The 20,966-nt window shown below is 39.5% G+C and overlaps 4 protein-coding genes across 4 annotated transcripts; 3 read left to right on the forward strand and 1 right to left on the reverse strand.

The window, feature by feature from the left end:
• Positions 1-2,721: 2,721 nt before the first annotated feature.
• On the forward strand, positions 2,722-8,053 carry LOC126763043 (tectonin beta-propeller repeat-containing protein). Its single transcript, XM_050480216.1, has 9 exons — positions 2,722-2,980; positions 3,252-3,747; positions 3,804-3,968; positions 4,040-5,886; positions 5,945-6,091; positions 6,164-6,277; positions 6,341-7,308; positions 7,364-7,686; positions 7,766-8,053. The coding sequence occupies exons 2-9, from the start codon at positions 3,259-3,261 to the stop codon at positions 7,802-7,804; spliced, it is 4,092 nt and encodes a 1,363-aa protein (XP_050336173.1). The 5' UTR covers positions 2,722-2,980; positions 3,252-3,258; the 3' UTR covers positions 7,805-8,053.
• Positions 8,054-8,508: 455 nt separating this feature from the next.
• LOC126763082 (programmed cell death protein 5) lies at positions 8,509-9,684 on the forward strand. The gene is made up of 3 exons (XM_050480283.1): positions 8,509-8,675; positions 8,961-9,081; positions 9,138-9,684. Exons 1-3 carry the CDS (start codon positions 8,613-8,615, stop codon positions 9,359-9,361), a joined length of 408 nt encoding a protein of 135 aa, XP_050336240.1. The 5' UTR covers positions 8,509-8,612; the 3' UTR covers positions 9,362-9,684.
• Positions 9,685-9,830: 146 nt separating this feature from the next.
• On the reverse strand, positions 9,831-11,699 carry LOC126763066 (protein disulfide-isomerase TMX3). Its single transcript, XM_050480263.1, has 3 exons — positions 11,400-11,699; positions 10,467-11,347; positions 9,831-10,403 (listed from the first exon to the last, which is right to left on the reverse strand). The coding sequence occupies exons 1-3, from the start codon at positions 11,458-11,460 to the stop codon at positions 10,017-10,019; spliced, it is 1,329 nt and encodes a 442-aa protein (XP_050336220.1). The 5' UTR covers positions 11,461-11,699; the 3' UTR covers positions 9,831-10,016.
• Positions 11,700-11,980: 281 nt separating this feature from the next.
• On the forward strand, positions 11,981-14,575 carry LOC126763053 (U3 small nucleolar RNA-associated protein 4 homolog). Its single transcript, XM_050480231.1, has 4 exons — positions 11,981-12,217; positions 12,276-13,149; positions 13,208-14,245; positions 14,322-14,575. Exons 1-4 carry the CDS (start codon positions 12,093-12,095, stop codon positions 14,439-14,441), a joined length of 2,157 nt encoding a protein of 718 aa, XP_050336188.1. The 5' UTR covers positions 11,981-12,092; the 3' UTR covers positions 14,442-14,575.
• Positions 14,576-20,966: the final 6,391 nt, after the last annotated feature.

The raw sequence follows: 20,966 nt of genomic DNA on the forward strand, positions 1-20,966 counted from the left end.
TGTGTGCAGTCGGACGTCGTTCACAACAACTACTTACAGTAAGCATGCCAATTTGATTGCGGACAACACGGCTATTTATGACATGAAACTTCGATTCACGCAGAGAAAAACTGAGCAAAGCGGAAACTCACCTCTTAACTCATTCCACACACACACACACACACACACGCATTTAAACCCATATATGTATGTGTGTATATGGAGCTAATTGCTGCTGTGTACGTTTGCCGGTTAAATTGCCGGTGTCTATTTCTGTCACTTCGGTGAAACCGATTCAAGGCGCCCCGCTGTCAATTTAGCGAAAGCTTTTGTTGCAAACAATTTACTTTGCATTTCTTGTTGTTGCGGAAATGAAGTTTTAGTTAAGAGCTTGTGTTTTGATTGCGCACCATTTTGTTCCCAACAAAATTAGAGAAAGTAAAAGCCAAATAAAGAGCAACAAATTGTTTTGTTGTACATTTTAATTCGATGAAAGAAAAGGTGAATGAGTGAGGATGAGTCGCGTAGCCGTGTTTAGTTCAATGCTTACAACATCGTGGGGTCTGTTCATAAAGAAACCCTAACCTTCTGAAAACCCCTGCTCATTGACATCATGACTAACCACTTATCTCTCTGCATCGACCTTCGCAGAAATGATTTGGAAAGGGTTTCTTCAGACCGTACCAGGATAGACACGGCACAGCACAGTAAAAAAGGATCTGCTCGGCGAAGAACCCATACTTCCAATATTTGCTTCTGACATGCTTCCTACTTCGTTATCCAAACTCCAAACCATGCAGAGATCTTCTCAGTTTTCAATTCTGGCGCTTTTAACCACTTACATACTCTGTATACAAGTACATATATCCTAAGAGAGCACACGAAGCATAACTATTCTTGTATTCTTAAATTCACTCACTTTTGAGCTGGCAAAACAAAGGTACATATGTACATTAAATTTAAGTGCATTCAACAAAGGATCTTAAAATAGCCCACAACCGTTGATGACTTATGTTACGGTAGTTTGCTTCAAATACAACACCAGCTAATCTATAATGACCGACCTTGAAGGTCAGTTGGGGAACATGAAAAGCCGAGAAACACTTGAGACTGTTGCAACAACGAAACAACGGTACATATGTGCCAGCTAATAGTTCACGCCGGTAAAAACCGTTTTGGGGAGATGTACACACATTCACACAAACATGTATGGACGCTTCTTTTGTGTCGCAAAACGCATCAAGTGCCAAGCAAGGGCTAACGCAACGCCGGAGAGCAATCAACACGCACAGCTAAGTGGGATGAGTGTGTATTCGGATTTTCCAGCCAACAGTTAGCTATTGTTGCGTTGCCGTTGCTCAACTAAATAAGCTTTTCGATGAAAGCGTTGCTGGAATTTAACTTTTTTCCTGCTTCAAGAGTTTCGAGTTTGTCCACATATTATTTATTTCACACTTAAAGTAATATTTCTTGGCTGACATGTGTTATGACCTGAGTATGTCCAGCAAAGCCAGAAAGTGCAGTGTTTGGCAAAAATGATCGAATAGTTTTGAAAAAAAGGAAAAAATGTTAACTTTGGGTGCACCGAATCTATAATAGATTTCACAAATACAAAAGTTTGTATGGCAGCACAATTTTTTCGGAGATCGCAACATTGCCTTAGCCAATAACCCATGCCAAACTTTGCGAAGTCATCTCGTCAAAAGAAGAAGCTTTCCATATAACCCCTTTATTCCAAAATGCTATAGTGGTCCGATATCGGCGGTACCGACAAATGAGCAGCGACAGACGGACGGACGAACAGAAGAACGGATGGACAGACGGTTAGATAGACAGACATGGCTAAAACAATTCGGCTCATCACGCTGATTATTTGTATATATACTTTATAGGGGTTTGAACTGCAACCTAAGGTCGATCCCTACTTACAAATGGACCCCCATTTAAATAAATATATTTATTATCCATTCAAACGACGAAAAACTTTAAAATTCCCTTGATGTGTTTAGGACTAAAGCTTGGGTCACTTTTTGTCAACATCAAAAATCCACTAGCATGAATCACTCAATCACATCTGTTTGTACATACTGACTGCTTTACCTTCATTAGTTAAAGTCACTTACACTCCTCCCCATCCTTTCTTCGTAACCATTTGTTGCATACCGAATTTTTATTGATTGTTTTTTTATGATACAAATCGGCATTTAATTTGTTTGCGCTGAAGGATATTGAACTCGGTTTTGACCATGTAATTATGTATATGGACTCCCCCTCCGACTCCCGGTAATCGATTGCGGAAATACAACAAACGTGTGTTTCAATAACTTTGACCTTTGCCTCACTACAAGTATCATAGATATATTTACAAACATTCATACATATTAAAGGACATGACGTCCACGTAAGAAATCTTAATTCAATGAATGATTTTGAAAAAAAAAAAAAAATTAAGTAGTAAAAGTATATGCCATTTAAACTGCCAGGTCTTGAAAAAAAATATGGAAGTAACCGCGCAGTGTCGCTAGTAATTGAATTACCAATGTCGTCATAACCTCATAACGATTTCGACTGATTAGATATTGCAGAAATAATCGATAAATAAATGGAGTGTTTTTAAAAAGTTGTGCTTTCACTATTCCTTAAATGCAACATTGCCTCTTTCAGTTTTGGTTTTTCCCTCTCACATTCTTCGTAAAATGTAAACAACAGTCCTATCAGCTGGTCAAACGCGAAATCGGTACAAAGGAGTATGCAATTATTGCAAATTTTCGACGTTGGGAACGGGAGACTGTGAATCACTTTAAAGTGGACCCAAAAATTAAAAGGAGCTGCAATTGCAAGTGCTTGATTAATTACTAATTATTTGAAAAGTTATTAAAAGAACAGTGGAAAAATGCGAAATTAGTTGTGAAGCCAAAGTAAATAATTTATTGTTTGCAGTTCCCCGAAATCGCTGGGACAAAGAATATATTTTTGGATAAAATAATATATTTAAAAGGAGGTAAGAAAAGACAACGTTATGTTTCCTTTGAATGTTGGTGTCACTACAAAAGTAAGTGCACCAGTGAAAAAATTTTGTGTTTAGAAAAGTCGCGATGTCTATAACAACGTTGCATCGATTTTGTACCAAACAGAGGACACGCGTTGCGCATTCTATTCGTTAAATAATCGCTTTGTTTGATTATTCGCAGAAATTTGATTCTCAGTTGAAACCAGATCTATTGAAATTTTTGTACATATGTACATAAATATTAATATAAATTATCATTTAGCGTCAACATGCCCAGCTCCTTGCTATTCGCCACCAATAGCGAAGGTCGTGTCTACACGCTGTCAACAAATTCAGCGGCGTGGCGTGAATTTCCCTATCTGGGTTTGGAGTTTAAGAAGATCGCTGCAGTACCGCACTTTGTTTGGGCTATTGGCGGAGATCGACAGGTGTATGTATATGTGTATGGCTTGGATGTGCCAATACGCGTCAAAGAGGAGTCCTACGAAAATGAACGTTGGCTTCCTATTGAAGGATTCTCAAAAAAGCTATTACCTACCGATCGCTACAAGTATTCTTCAGTTGATGGCAGCGTAGAACGTAATATTGACAAGATAAGATTGCCATCAATGGCCTGGCAATGGGATGGGGAATGGCATTTGGATCTGGATATGGATGGTCAACAGTTGAACGAAGAAGGTTGGACATATGCTTTAGATTTTCCTGCTACATACTCGGTGAAGAATTCATGGAACTCATATGTGCGACGGAGGAAATGGGTGAGTTGATGAAATGAAAGGCTGATAATTTTGTTACTAAAAGTATTCGTTTTTAGGTACGTTTCCGACGTTATAGTGCCCTGAATAGTTGGTGTGCGGTAGCGCCATTACATAAAGATCCCACACAAGAGCCCTTCATCGATGTATCTGTAGGCGGAACAAACGTGCCAAACGCCGCATCGGGCACAATGATTGTGTGGGCTATTACAGCGCATGGAAGGGTATGTTTAATTTACCCGTTGTGATTTTAAAAATTCTACAAATAACTTTTTTTACGTTTTGGTTCAATCAGGCAATGTTTCGCACGGGTGTCAACACTTCAGCTCCGGAGGGTCTCCGATGGAATGCTATAAACACACCTCCGGGTTGTGAACTGGCGCAAATAAGTGTCGGGCCGACGGGTCTCGTATGGGCTGTGCTCTATAATGGACGTGCCATTGTTCGTACCGGAGTTACACGCGAAAATCTTTCTGGCGAAGCTTGGTTGGACGTTAAACCACCAGTCAGCAGCAACGATGCTGCAGGTAATCTAAAAATCACTCAGGTGTCTGTGGGTACCGACTCTGTTTGGTGTGTAACTAACGACAGTCACGTATGGTTCCGACGTGGCGTCAAAGGCGAGGCAGCTGGCATAAGCGAAGACGCCGCTATCGGCAGCGGCTGGGTGGAGTTGATTGTCAATATATCTTCAATCTCGGTGGCGCCTAATGATCAAGTTTTCGCCGTCGGTTCAGCGGATCGTTCACTATACTTTCGCTCAGGTGTGTCTGCTTCTGATCCGACCGGCAAGCAATGGCGCCAAATACAGTGTTCCATGCAGATAAGTCGCACTTCCAGCTCAATGTCGATTGTGTCTCGCCGTAGTGGCAGCGGTTCCACACCTGGTTCAAAACATCAGAGTTTTTCAAATCTTTATAGCAAGGACAAGGAGAAAGGTGTAGTGGAAACATGTGCACCAATTGAAAATATGCCGGCCAGTCCGGCCTCCACGAATAGTAGCACAGCAGGACCGGCAGCTGCACAGGCGCGACTCAAAGGTGACATTTGGAAATACTCAACCGATTCACCACCCAATATCGGTAGCTTAAATTTAAATGAGCGCCACAAGAAGCGTACCTCAGCGATGCGTGAACATGCCACCCACGCATGCAGTGCACCCGCAACAGAGGTGGTGACCGAAATATCAGGCAAACACTTTGAAACGCAGCTCAAGAATCCACGTGCGTGGTCGCCAGTGCGTAGCGTTGGCTCAATTGTCGGCACTGAGGCGCACCCTGAAAGCGATTCAGCGGTATTCGAATCAGATTCAACACATCATGGTTCAGATGCATTTCTAGGCGAGGATGAAGATCATGCTGGCTCACAGTTTTGGACCGAATGCGAGGTGATGTGGAGTTGTGTGGCAGCCGGCGCTGTGTGTGTCGACCCAACAAATGCGCCAAACTGGTTCAATGAACAAGCGTCCGCCAATGGAAAAGTGGACGTGGATGCCACATGGCGCAAGGATATTATTGAGAAACTGCAAAAACAAAAGGAGTTGCTGAAAAAATTGAAACATCCAGAAAAATACGAGAAAGCCGTCGAATTAACTTCATGGATTAAATCGGCTGAAGCACGTTATCAACGTCCCGGTGGTGAATTTGAAGACTGTTTAATAGAGTTGGAATGGGTAAGTGGTGCAACCGGCGCTAGTGCTAGTGCAGATGCAGGCAACACCAGCACCGATTCCGATTCGGGTACCTTCACAGTGCTCAATCCCGATGGAGTCACTACAAAAATCCAATTTTCGCTCGCCAACATCACGTGCGTGCAATGCTGCAGTGAGCCAAGTGCACCGCGTATTGCCTTGCACGCACCACGCCTACCAGCCAACTGTTCACCGATCAAGTTGCAATTCTCTAGTGACGCCGAAATGGAGGATTGGCTTTCTCACCTCAGTTCGGTTTGCTGTCAGATCAATGAGGTGCTGGGCAAACCGGCGAACAATGCCATTTGGATCACCAGCGAACTTGGAGAAGTTTTTGTTTTCGATCCGCTCAATATGAAGGCGAACCAGCTGGACAAGGAGCGCAATTGCTATGTGCAGAAATTCGATGTAAATACAATGGAAACGCCTTACTACAACACACTCTCCAATGGGTCGGTGCACTTCCAGTTTTTTTTCTAAATCATTATTTACTTGTTTTTTTTTTTTCAGCATGCCTTTTGGCACGGAACTGGAGATATCTGGTTGTGTCTACGATGATGCTGATCAAATACGTTTCGATTTGCAGTGTCATCCAAACATAAAGACGCGTCCTAAGGTGGAAAAATTCCGTGTGATTGCAATGCACATAAATCCAAGGTAAGGCACATTCATTATGTCATGTATAGGTGTGTGCAGTCGCAATTTTTAATTTATTTCCACGGCTTTTAGATTCAATGAGCGCACCATAGTGCTCAACAGTATGAACGACTCCGAATGGCTGGATGAAATACGCAATGACAACATGGTGTTCGCGCCCGGCGCCACATTCACGCTACGCGTCAAGTAAGCTTATACGGTTATAAACTTTTCTTTGTCTTTCTCTACATACTACATTTTTGTATGCAGAGTTTTGGAGAAACATTACCAGTTGTTTGTGAACAACACCCACTTCGCCGACTACAAATACCGCACAGATCCGGCCGCCGTCACCTGTCTCTACGTTAGTGGGCGTGTAAAGCTCTTTAACATCGTCTATCGTTGCCCCACGCTGATCATCTCTATGCAAGAGATGTATTGGCGGCAAATAGGAGGTCACATAAAGCGTGTATTTACATGTTCTGCCGGCGTTGTGTGGGGTATTTCGTGCGACAACACTGCCTGGGTGTATAACGGTGGTTGGGGTGGCCAGTTTCTGAAAGGGCTTGAGGGAGGCACTGGAAAAATCAACAATATGGTCGATACGCACACCTACTATGTGTACGAGAATCAACGCTGGAACCCCATTAGCGGCTTCACTACGAAGAGTCTACCAACCGATAGGCACTTGTGGAGCGATGCTAGCGGTCGCCAAAGGCGTAGCAAGGAGCACACTAAACTCTTGTCCACACACTGTGAATGGATAACGGATTGGATGGTGGACTTTAATATACCCGGAGGTGCTGATAAAGAAGGCTGGCAATATGCAATTGACTTTCCAGCCACATACCATGCTCAGAAGAAAATCACTGATTGCGTACGTCGTCGCCGTTGGTTGAAGAAGTGCCGTCTAACTAGTAGCGGTCCATGGCAAGAGTTGAGTCATTCAAAGATTTTAGATGCCGCTTTGCAAGTATTCGACAACGATGCGGATAGTGCCAATAGTTTAGGTGATTGGGAAGATTTGCCGGTGTGCGCTTGGGCAGTAGCATCCAATGGCGATGTGCTAATCCGACATGGTGTGACGCAGCTAAATCCACGCGGAGAGAGTTGGGAGCATATACCGAGCGAACAACCGTTAATTGGAATTAGTGTGGGGACGACTGGGCAAGTGTGGACTGTCGGAAGGAATGGCATGATTTATTTCCGTTATGGCATTACAAGGCACAATCCATTGGGTATGTAAACAAGTTGAAAATCATATAAAGTTCGTGTTATCAATATTCGACACAGGTGACGCATGGCAAATGGTGGAAGCGCCTTCGGGTGTAACATTTCGCACGGTGGCTGTGGGGCGTGCGGGCATTTGGGCACTTGACAACCACAACCGCTTGGCTGTGCGCAAAGAGATCACTAAAACGTTCCCCGAGGGCTCACATTGGCAGTTCTTGCCGAATATGCCGAATATTCCGCCGCATACGGAAACCCACATCGGCTTTAAATCGGTTTCAGTGGGCGCCGAGGTCTGGGCAATTGCACTCAATGGCGTCGTTTGCCAACGATGTGGCATTACAAAAGAGAATCCCGCCGGCGCAGGATGGAATCTGGGCATACCGGTTTGTATAGTTTTTGTATTATCTACGTGACCAGAGAATGTACGAAAATATTATAACTTCTTGACCTCGTTTATTTCAGGGCCAATGGCAGCATATATCCGCAGAGAGCTTCTCTTAATAATTTTGAAAGTCATTCCTTCAATGTGTAACCATTCCCAAAGATTCAGTGTTCCAATACTTTCTTTACTTTGACATTTTTTTCAATTAGTTCCTTAGAAATTAAAGGAACGTTCGCTTAAAATTCATTATTATTTGTTATATTGCTTGTAAGTGATTCGAGTGCATTTTTTCCTAGCTTATATACACATACATATGTAACTTAACCATTCCATTGCAGCTTCATTCTAATCTAAGCTTTATTAAAGTATTGTTTTGTATTTAAATTTATGTACTTCCTTACATATACAGTATATGCTAATTATATAACATAAACTAAAAGCTCGGATTTTTATTGCTAAAAAAAAGAAGGTAAGTCGGATTGCTCGAACATATGTATGTATATTTTAGCATATTCTCGACTTTTGATCTTGAAATATCAACTAATCGTGATAAAATACCAGCGGCCGAACTGGTGGACAATAGTCAACAATAATGAGGAAGAGGAGGATCTCATTGTCTAATAGGTTATCGTTTAAATGCAATTGGTAAAATATTTGGTATTTTCAACATCATTGTTTTTGTAAAACATAAAAAAAAAACCACAGTTTTAAATAGTTAAAAGACAAAAAAAATTTAAATATGAAATTTGTTTCGTTTTCAAACCGGTTCGTTTCAATTAATAATATACAATTAATGAAAGATTGGCAGCTCTTTTGAATGTCAAAAGTGACTAACCCAATCTGAATTATTACAGTTTTACTCGTGTGGTTCTTTCCTCTAATATTTTGTTATAAGGAAATAATAAACAATAATTAAAATAAAAAATAATGGCTGATAATGATTTAGACGCCTTGCGTGCTGAGCGTATGGCTCAATTGCAACAACAATACGTGAGTATTTCTGTGGACAAACGGCTTAGGGTCATTGAAACAGGTGCCGGCAATAGGCGCAGGGATTACGGGGAACATCAAATTATATACTAAAAATAGATTACGAAAATAAGCAAAGACTATTATCCTTTTGACAATTTTGTAACGGGAAAAATCAAACAGCTTGGCAGCTATCCTTTCGGAACATTTTTTATGCTAAATCAACAACTTCGTTGCCTTATTTTATGTCGATGTGATAATATCTGCTATTATTAATTTATGATTTTTTTTTTTGTTAAATCTTAGGGTAGCAGTGGTGGTAACAATGCCGAAAAACAACAGGCCCAACAGGAGCAAATGCGCCAGCAGGAGGAAATGAAACACTCCATACTTTCGCAAGTGTTAGACCAACAGGCACGCGCACGACGTATGTATCTTATTTTCCACATTCTATATACTATATATTAACTTCTTTGTTTACAGTGAATACTTTAAAAATCAGCAAACCGGAAAAGGCCCAAATGTTTGAAAATATGGTGATACGCATGGCCCAAATGGGGCAAGTGCGTGGTAAGCTTGATGATGCCCAATTTGTCAGTATATTGGAGAGCATAAACGCTCAAATGCCACAAAGTAAATCAACAGTTAAATATGACAGAAGACGTGCTGCCATAGATTCAGATGACGATGACGACTATGGCTGCTGATTGTACGTTCTCGACAAAAGCCGTTATGAAGGAATCTGTTTTATTCGAAATAGTAGCAAATACTTATTTTGTAAAATGCCGATCCTTCATATAGCAGTAGCACATTTGCGACCATACGACGTTTACAAAATTTTTTTAAGCTAATTAATGTAAAATTTAGGCATTTTTTAAAGCACAATACGTTTTGAAAGGTGCCGTAAAGTCTATTTATTTCTGCTTTCATTAACATTTAAAAATTGCTGAAAAAGTTACTCGTCCTAATGCTAACCTCTATTTACGTATAATGCTAGAAACATAGAAAGAATAAAATTAAATAAAACTTTTGTGAATTCTTTTAATTAAGACGAAATATAAAATATATAAATATGGAATGACCGATATGATGAACGCAGTATAATTTTCTCAAATGATCCTAATTTTGTTCTGCCAACTTTGGAATGCAACTGATTATTTCAAAAATGCTCATCCATACACACTACACATATTTATTTTAAATGACGTTGTTTGGGCATCAACTAAGTGTCCACAAGTTAAAATATATGACAGCCACAAATTATACTATAAACCGATACAATTAGACTAGAAATATAAATAAAAGCAATAAACATAGTTTCAAAACACTCCAAAGCATATGACACAGCATTCTGCACAAAGTTTACTCGGTTTTTTCGTGATCATCGTCTTCATCTGATGCCACAAAGCAATCGCCACAGAAGGCGGAATATAAAATGAGCGATAAAAAGCCACATGGTAAGCCCAAGATAACAGTCGTAAGTACGGGATTACCCTTCCACATATCACTTAAACCCTTCCTAACTTCGAAGATTGCACGCCGGACACGCACCAAAAGGGTGTCACCACCAAGTGGAGTAGCACTTTCGTTGTGAATGGATTCGAGGAAGACATGAAGGGCTTGTGGTGTCATTTTAAGTGGTTCATCGTCTGGAATGTAATGTTCTTGAGTTGTAGAGTTAATCACAAACAAATGAGGTGTGGGCGGCATATCCAGTACGATGGAATGCGCTATGCCAGGATCACCAATCTAATAACAAATAAATTGGTTTTCATTACATATTGCATTGATGTAAATCCACAAAAGACTCACCCAGGCGAATTGGAATTTATCATGGTACCTATCTCGATGCTTACGTATAACACCTTCGACCATATCACGGAATTCTAACTCATGTGTAGCAACTTGATTCAATTTATCTTCTTCTACAACTGCCACAACCAAATATTTTTTCGTTTTCATTAATTGATTCATATTGAAACGGGTAATTTTTGGGAATGTTACAAATCTTTCGACATTCACCCAATGATGTATAGTGTCGTTAATCTCGGACACATCCATTTCGTGGGCTACATGTGCAAGTGGATATAAGTGATGTTGTTCTTCTTTGTAAACCACTACAGCAGGCAAGTGTTCAAATTCGAAATGCTGTGTTGCTAAATCCGGTGTGGTTGCGTAGAAGAACCCGTGTTCTTGATAGTTTTCCGCCGCTGCATAATATGATTCCCACATCACACCCTCCTGCTGGCCAATAAAAATGAAGAATATTGTATGTGAACCCTTAAGCATATCGATACTTTCGGCTCGAGTCACCAATTGTACCGGAGGACCGCTCATGCGCAGCGCATAGTCAACTAACTCCTCTTTGACGCGATCACCTTTATATATATACTTTGCGCTTCCTTTTATGAACATTATGGTTGGATATGCACGAACCTCCATCTCTCGTGCCACATGTGGGAAGCGAGTGCAATCTACTTTTCCTACACGGATACTCAATCCATGTAATTCCTGTGCCACCTGCCCAAAAATGGGTTCTGCACGTTTACAATAACCACACCAGGGCGCATAAAACATGACCAGCCATTGGCCTTGATTGTATACTTCCAGAAAACGGTCGCTCAAATCAAGCACACGCGCAGCTTCAGCATTAGCGGCATGAGTAAGGGGAGTTGCGAAAATGGCAAGCAGCACTTAAAAATTTTCAAATTAGATATTTTTCTAATCATAGAGAGAGAAACTTACTAAATAGCGGCTTCCATAGCAAAGTACTCCTTTCAGCACGGTTTGTATAAAACCAAAGCATTGTCGTAAGTTATTTATGGATCTGTTTATAATTATTACAAGTGACACCAAATTTTAGGAACCAATTTTAATAGAGTATAAATACACTTATTGCGCCATATTGATAACTATATAACAAGTGATTTATAAAATGCTAAGTTGATTAATTACTAATTCAATTAGCTTTATTCATTAATCTAAAATATATGCCTGAAAATCTGCTGAAGTACTTCGGGATATACAAAATGAAAATTCTTGCAGCTGTCAAATAGGATCTGACATCTTCCTAGTGTTGCAATACTCTGTAGTTATTCGGTTTTTAATTTTCTCAAGGACTAAGCATTACATGGGTTTAGATAAACATAATTTTATGTTTCTATTAGTTGTATATATAAAGAATTCGTTTTGCACATTACATAGCCTTTGGCAGAATATTATTGCAATACTAATTTAAATTGAAATATGTAAAAATTTAAGTACCCAAATTGTACCTTATTTTTCAACAATACACCTCTGGGGATATGCCAACTGTCATATTGTTTCTTTCCAATCGTCCCCGATGTGAATGCACGTGTGACATTTTGTTTATCATTTCTACCGCATTTTATTTTAGATTTAATTTTTAAAATAGGAAAAATTCGTTGAAAATTAAAAATGAATGGAAGAAGTGCTCAAGTCGGGCGCACAAAAACTCATAATGTGCGTTTTTATAATCTCACACCGCGCTCTATACAAAGCATGGCTTATAACAAGATTTGGCACAAGTTGGCTATATCTAGGTGAATATAACCACATTTTGAAAAGGTGAATTTCGTTTTGAATATTTATTATTATTAGAAATGATGGATCTATTGAAATTTGGGATATGCAACATGCCTCCTATTTGGAAAAAGTTATACCGAAATCGCCTGGAAACTCCGTAGAGGGTATGGTTTGGGCTGGCGAGCGTTTATTCTCAGTTGGTCTTACTGGCGAATTGGTTGAATGGGATTTACTATTGCTAAGGCCCCGACGTAAGCAGTTCGTAACTGGAAATGCTATATGGTGCGTTGATGTAAACTCCACCGGAACAGAGCTGGCTGTCGGGACAGAGGAGGGTTACATCAATATATTTGACATAGACAGCGATCAAATGCAATACAAACAACTATTTGATAAGCAAGAAGGTCGTGTGTTGTGTTGTAAATTTGATCGTACCGGCGAATTTCTGGTAACTGGTTCATTGGGTGCAATACGAATTTGGGATGTGAAGAGTGGCCATGCGTTGCATAAAATGTCAATTTCGCGAGCGGAAAAGAAAAAAGAGGTGATTGTTTGGTCATTACAAGTGCTAAGTGATTTCACAATTATTTCGGGTGATTCACGTGGTCAAGTCTCAGTTTGGGATGGTAAATTAGCAACACAGTTGGAATCACATCAGGTGCTAAAGGCTGATGTACTAGCGGTAACTGTAAATGAAGAAGAAAATTTGCTAATGTGTTCAGGAATTGAACCAATAATCAGAATATATGCCAAAACAAAAATTAAGCGTGAGGAAATGGAGCATTATTGCTGGGTAAAATATCTGCAAAGAAGTGTACACGATAATGATGTAAAAGCGCTCGTATGTGCAGGTGACCGCATATTCTCAGGTGGTATGGATGGTTATTTAGGAATATCCTCGGCTTCAAAACGTAGCTCCACTATATCTAAGTATGGTCCATTCCTTAAGGTAAGAATGAAAATTAAAATATTTAATTACATTTGACAATTTTAAAATTGATTCTTAGAATCCATGCGTTGCCGTATCAAATAAAAATCGCCTGTTACTTCTTCGTTATACAAATTATTTTGAAGTGTGGCGTCTTGGTTCTACGGACGGCAGACAACAGCTAGTAGCACCAACGGAAGATGAAGAAGAACACAAAACAAAGCATAAGAGTAAAGAACCTGAGCGCAGGATGCTTGCTTTGAATACTCCACCAGAAAAACTATTGGAATTTAGAAGCAAAAATGATGAACCCATTATTTGTGCCACCATCTCCCCTGACGGTCAATGGTTATGCTACTCGACCCAAAAGAGTATCCGACTTTTCCGGTTTCTACCATCAGTTTCTGGGAAAAATGACACACAGCTTGCCCGCATCAAAGGCCTGCCAGAGCAATTTGTTACTGCCTCCCACATAATATTCAGCAGCGATTCAAAACGCCTTTTCCTTGTACAACCTACTACCCGTCAAATAAACATATTTTCAATAGTTAAAAATGGCAGCACTGACCTAGACTTCGTCGAAAGCATTGAAACAAGTAAACACATAAAAGACGTCGTAAATATATTCGCCGTATCGGAATGTGGTACATACATAGTAGCAGCAGGTGCAGATCGCACTATTGCGGTATGGAGAATATTTGAGGGCAAACATTTCAAACATCATCTCAACATGCCGCGTTACTCGGCCATTACAACGGCTTTAGCAATTCATGCGCACGAGCCGAGGCTAGTGGCAGCCTTCTCTGATGGCAAAATAATTGAATATGATCTAGAAGAAATGTGCTTTACATGTTCGGAGCGAGAATATTTTGTCGAGAATGCGGAAACGCATTGTGTTTCAAATATGTTATTGGATAGCCGCAATGCCAACAATATTGTACTACATAACGATGCGTATTTATATGTGTTGGAGAAAGTTGCGGACACGAATGGCGAAACCGAATACGATAATGACGCTTCAGCACCAACAGGCAAGAAGATTGGAAAGAAATTGAAGCGTACTGTGAGTGACAGTAAAGTAAGCGGTCTGCGCTTGAAATTTAAGAAATCTTATGAGGTAAATGAACTGGAAATATTTTTTGTATAAATTAATTAATGCAAATTTTCTTTTTGTTGCCAATTTATACGCATAGCACCTAATATCACTCAGTTGGCTCAGTACGGATGAATTGGTCGCAGTCGGTGTCAATCCTGTCACATTAATTGAACAATTACCGGACGCTTTTAAACAAAAGAAATTCGGCACCGCTTAGTGTAAAGTGTACATAAAAGTGAAATTTTTGATTTCTTATTGTAAGAAATTAATATTGTTTTAATAATAGTGTATTGTTAAGGCTACAAATTAAATTTAAAATAAAAAATATATGTATGTATATATTTAAAAATATGGTTTATTGTGATATTCCTCTCTTTAATACCTTAAACAAGCTCAGCTTTGTGCAACATTAATGCTTTTGCTGTGTTTATGTTCTAATGAGTGCTGTCATTTTGCAACTTTTCATGACGACATACTATGTATGTATGCTCTCCACAATGCATGCACTGGCATTTGTTGTATTTCTGTGCATGCGGAATTTTTCGACTATGAAAGCTTCACTTTCAACTTTTCATACCACTATCAACTATTTTTTGTTGTGATTGCATTGTTGCTTTTTTGGTTAAACACGTCTAGTCAAAGTCTAGACCGTCGCGCGCATACCACACAAAGTGTGACAACAACAATAACCATCCCCTATCAAAGTTGCAAAAGTACTAACAGACAAAAGAAAATAAGGATTGAAGGCAGAGGAACATCATCGCGGGTGTGAACTGCATGAATGCACGTTAAAAATAAGCCCGTCAGCGTTACTATGACGGCGTTGCACAATCGTTTGCATATATGCGAATTACTATTTTGCCTACACTGACTGCCACATACAGGAATGTGTGGAAACATGAATTTATGCAAATTGTAGAATTTGAGATCAGGCTATTGAAGGCTAGTTAATCGATTTTTTACGCCTTATAAAGACAATGCTAATAAAAGTTCGTTATACAACATAAAAGTGGTCAGTAGAAATTCACTCACCCGAATTGTATGCTCGTTTCTGGCAATCCGGGTTATGCCTGCAAATTCGCCTTTGATCACTAGTAACACAAAATTAAAATCGCAATCATTTGCGCCGCAGCAAAGCGCTCCTCCTTCAACTTTTCACTTGGATACTTATAGTGTATTCGTAGATGCATATTATTATAAAAGCTAACATTGTGGGATCAAATTCGCTTATGTAACACATAATAAACTCACACTACATACATATGTACATACGTATGTATGTATATATGTAAATATATTATACACAAAAATTATTTTCTGAAACATTAAATATTATTTTTGAAATACGACAATATCACCAATTTTAGAACTTGTTTAAACGGAAACTGACAACTAAGGTTTGGCGGCGAATTGCAGAGTTGCATTGATCTTCAAAAACATGAATAGTTCACAATAACTTTTTCGCCGCTGATTTATAAAAATATATTTAAGAAATAAATGATTAAAGTGCTATGAATATTGGTGTTGAATCATACATGTACATATGTATTATATTCTCTCTAGGCGATTTATAATGAATAATACTATGAATAATTACAATAAAATATAATAAATATATTTCATGTGCCGCCAAATGTCGAAATATACACATTTTTCGTACATAATATATTGTATTAAAACCAAGTGGAACATTATTTCTGTCAGATTTACCATTATTTATTTTATCAAGTCATTATTTATTTTTCATAAACTCGAAACAACAGGAAAATTTTGTAAAAATTGCTTTATTGCTTGTGTTGAATACTATTTCGAACATATTCAAAACTTTTTCTGATTATAATTCTTCTTTACCATTACGTGTTTCCGAATCGGAAGTATAAATTTTCTGTGCAATATTCACAATAGAAAAATTTAAAATTCGTTTAAATCGAGGCGAATAAACGCTGAATTCGCCTTCATTCAAATTGACGCATACAACTCTGTGTGTTATTGCGCTTTGCCGCTACAATGATCGTTTTCTGTCAATTTCCGTATTCGTATGTGTAAAAATTGGGTAAATATTAGAAATCATAATTTCAAAACAAATTAATATTCAAACAAAATGTATTCGAATAAAATAAGTTGGTAAAACTTTTTAACTAATAAAGGCAATGGAATAAGCGGCTCCAGCTGTGTAAAATATGAAAATAGCTTTGCTACGGCAAGCGTCTTCGAAAGTGCCCTTGACTAGATGGGCCCCTTTCTAAGCAGATAATTGTTTTATTGCTAAGCCATCTGCACTCCCAAAATTAGAAAAGGCAATGCTCAAGATCCCGTAAAGTGGTAAGCAACCGCCAATTAAGCCGACAAGTGCAATATTTATGTAAAAGTGACGGGTTAAGATGGATTAAAATTCTACAATTCACACTTGCATACACATATACATAAATATACATTTCGACATAATACCAGTCTGCTTTCCGTTTATAAAAGTCGGATTAATTTTTTATTTCATTTTTAAATACGCGTTCTTGTTTTTATTGCAGCAATACATAGATTTGTGGCCGCCGCCGTCGCATGTGCTGCAGACAGCTTGACGCTAATGGCATCGCGCAACGTATCAACGAGACGATCTTCTGGCGAGACACAACAACAACATAAGCAGGTCGGTTTATTTATTTATTCTTATTTTTTATATTAAAATAAAATGCAGCCATTCGTCGTGGCTGTGACAACTAATCAGTACACATACGCACATACATATGTACATGCGTGAATGCAAATCCGCGCATGTGTGTGTGTGTGCATACACCAAACAGCCGCACGTCTCCCCATTTGTCTCGGCAGCGAATTGTGACAAATTTATTTGGTTTATTTATTGCCTGAACTGTGAAAGATTTACACGGCAATTTGGCAAATGTACAAAAGTTTGCTTGTGTGGCATGCAACATTACTGCGACGGCCAGCGCATAGCTATTGCAACTGAGTTGCTGCCCCTGTTACATTGTTCGGATGGTGCAACATTTCACATGTTGCATTGCATTGCTAGGTGTTCGGCGCGTCCTGTACTCGCATGCAGTCGCCGGCCAAGAGAAACAATGGCTTTTCGTGAATTTTTATTTATAGTTGCGCCGCACGTTTCTCTCTTCATTTACCGCGGTGGCGGCAGCACATTTTTTAACATTAAATAGATTTGGCTTCATTTCCTCTTTTTTATTCGCTATTTATTTGAAAAAAAAAAAAACGCCAAGGTGGGTTGATGGCGAAAGTTCAACTCGGTGCAAGGAAAATGAGAAGGTCGTTTTGAGGTATTTTTACCGAGTGGTAACACGGCGATGGGTGTGGCGGCTTTTAGGCTAATATTATTTATTTTATATATTATTTACACACACTGTATAGTGGCCTCACTCAATTTTCATCTACTATTAGTCAGCTTGAAATTGATTCTCATGCCTTTTTCACAAATTCCATTTTTCCTTTGGAAACTGGTTTACTGAAAGAATATTCATTACAGTCTGAATACGAGTAGTTGTTACTATTTTAGTTTGCCCCGTCGTGTGTAACTCTCAAAAGAAAACTTCGGAGACCTGGTTTGATTAGCGCTTGTACATTATTTTTCAGGCTTCATAAGGTCTATTCGAAGAGATTTACTGTTAGAGAAGTTAATACTCTAATTTATTGGCTTGGATGATCTGGCAATGTTCGCTCTCCCTTTGGCCTCAATACGCTCCTTAAAGTTCAATTTAATAATATTAATTTTTAGTCTGGTCTTAGTACAGTAGTACTTCTTCTGTTTAAATGTATAATTTTTCAATTTTATTTTGGATCGTAGTAAAGTTCTAGAATTTGGTTCATTTCTCCTTCTTGCTTGGCAATTATTTTAATCCACCAAACTTTGCACATTTTGACCTCAAACAGTTGTCAGCGATTCGTAGTTATTTTTTTCCTTTCCAAGGAAAAAGTTAGGAAAAAGTTGCACCGACAAATCATTATTCTTTTGCGTACACACACCGACCTAGACGTCTTGGGGTATGAAGCGATTTAAAGTCGGCTGTCAATGCACTCATGCATTTCCGTTTCCGGTTTTGAGCCACACAATGGAGGAGCGTCGGCACCCAGTAAGCTCAAATTGCTGGTATGCCTGAAAATGTCACAAATGTCATATGATTTTTACCCCTCGATTTCTACCATTAAAATATACATGTACAAATTTGGCAGCTGTCGAACTATTAGTTCATGAGATATAGTTTTGGGTGAAGCAACTTGTGTTAGTTTACAAAAAATGGATCAAAAAGAAATTCGTATGTTAATAAAGCATTGTTTTTTGGGGGAAAAAATCTGTTGGAGCCAAGGTTTGGATTGATCAACATTCTTTGACCTCTGCACCAGGGAAATCAACCGTTGGAATGAGGTTCGCTCAGTTTGAACAAAGCCAAATAAGCACCGAGTACGGTGAAGGCAGTAAAAAAAGACCCCAAAATAATTTCGGTTGACCGAAAAGTGAAGTTGTTCGAGAGAGCTGAGACTCTAAATATATCAAATAACGTATTGGAAATATTGGGAGTGAATATTTGGACATGTGAAAGCTCGGGCATAGTGGGTTCCGTGCACAAACACAAAAACAACGACAGTCATCCGAGTGTACTGCGATGAGCTCGCTTTAAAGCGTGAAAAACGCGACAGTCGGATTGTAAGGTTATGGCGTCTTTATTTTGGGATGCCCATTTTTATTGACTACCTTGAAAAAAGAAGGACCAACAACAGCGAAAAAGGTTGTGCTGTTTCAACAGGAAAATGCACTATTTTGCTCGCTCAGACTTCAACACCTTTGGTTTACTGGGTTGCCACCCTACTGCACACACATCCGTGCGAGACTAATGCATTTGCACAAAAGTAAAAGTTTTTGGCATTCAATCAAAAATATTTTGGTGGATTGCAGTGATTGTTTGGTTTTTTACAGCGTCGGCTGCGAGCACAAGTAGAACTGCTGGTAGAAGAGCGCAGCGTCAGCGGAGAGCGACGCTTTTTTCTGTTGGCAACGACAACGCCAAAGGCGACAGCAAATGAAAAATGAATTTAAACTTTGGCGCACGTCAAATGCAGCACTGCCAGCAACAACAGACGCGATAGTCTAGTAACGGGCGAGGAAAGGGAGAGAGACAGACTTAACTGTGCGGAGGAACTTTTTACTTTGACTGCCAACTTACGGGAAACTATGAGACCGCGCTGAAAACACAATCAACAACGTCAAGACGTGCGTTGTTAGTGGGCCACGTAACGGTGACTGTAGACCTACACTAATGACTATGCTGCTATGTATTGTTGTCGTTATTGTCGGCATCTAGCATCATCCGCCGGAGCAAGACATTTCTTCTGAAAAATTTTATCTTTTCTGGCGCTGCTCGAATTGTCTTCCATTTGCAAAGCATACTTTTAGGCGCGCTAACTGTGTGGTGTGCTACGCAATTCCAAATAGCGGTACAGTAAAAGTTCTGCGGCTGCTTTGACTGCGGCGAACTTTTGCATATTTCCAGCGGGCGGCGCAAATGCTCATTTAATTGGTTCGCAAATTAGCGAATTACGCGCGTACTACTTGGGTGCCGGCGAGCAAGATGTGCCAAGTGCGGAGGACGAGTGGAAGTGGATATACGAAATTCATAGAAGTTGTCGAAGTTGTCGGTTGCTGATATTGAAAGCATCTTCAGCATAAACTTCACTTATACATTATTATTAAATCTTATTCTCCAATATCGGCAGCTTGCGCGAGAGAGAGACAGCAGCAGAGACAAAATACGCCATATTTTACAGCTTTTCTTGGATAAAGGCGAAAACGCAGACCAACCGGCTGCAAATGTGCATAGTGTTTATGGTCCCGATAATCATGCGCAATTTTGGGTCTTCAATGTTCCATGATGCGTTCTAGTAATATTGATGTCGAAGATTATCACACTCTGGAAGACCAATTGTCAAAAGTATCAATAATATAATGAAGATCGTCGAGTCCGACCATCATTTGGTTGCCGCACGAATTGTTGAAAAAACCTTGTGGACTGAATCATCAGCGAATCACTGCCGAATCGCAACCAAATCGACCCATTTCTGTAGCGGATGCTCAGGAAGAGCTTGCTGTATGTTTGATGGATTTGGCTCGGATTCATCCACTTTGTGCTCCTTTCTCATGGTCAAACTCTAATTCGGCACTGTACCGTGCAATTGGAACGCCTGAAGTAAGCAATTCCTCAGAAGTGGGCAGTTTTGGCCAATTGGGGGAGAATTTTGCTCCATCAGGACAACGCCAGGCCTCACACATCGATACGGACTCGCCAGGAAGTCCGGCAGTTTGGTTTAAATGTTTTTATACATCCATAACGGGCCATTAGTAATGTTGGACTCTGGATCGCGTTGGTAAAACACTAACTCTATACCTAAAATGGTTGTGAAAATTGCATACATCCCTTCTATTGGGAATTCCGTACAGTATTTGCTTATGCATTTTCTTGTATTTCGAGTAGCTATCGCCCGACGAAACCCAACTCATCAAGATTTATTCTTCAGATACCAACTCATCTTGTTGGGAGGACTTTATTTGGTGCTACAATTTAATTTTGATTTTTATTCTTCCCGAGATATGGGATGTCAATTTCATTTCAGAATAAAACGATTAAAGCATTCACTTGTACCGTTATAGCTAAATAATCACTGAAGGTGCCATGACGTATACGTAACTTGAGATGAAATTGGAAAGGAATGTGTACAATATAAT

Source organism: Bactrocera neohumeralis, chromosome 6 (genome assembly GCF_024586455.1).
Source record: "Bactrocera neohumeralis isolate Rockhampton chromosome 6, APGP_CSIRO_Bneo_wtdbg2-racon-allhic-juicebox.fasta_v2, whole genome shotgun sequence".
NCBI classification, from domain to species: Eukaryota; Metazoa; Arthropoda; class Insecta; order Diptera; family Tephritidae; genus Bactrocera; species Bactrocera neohumeralis.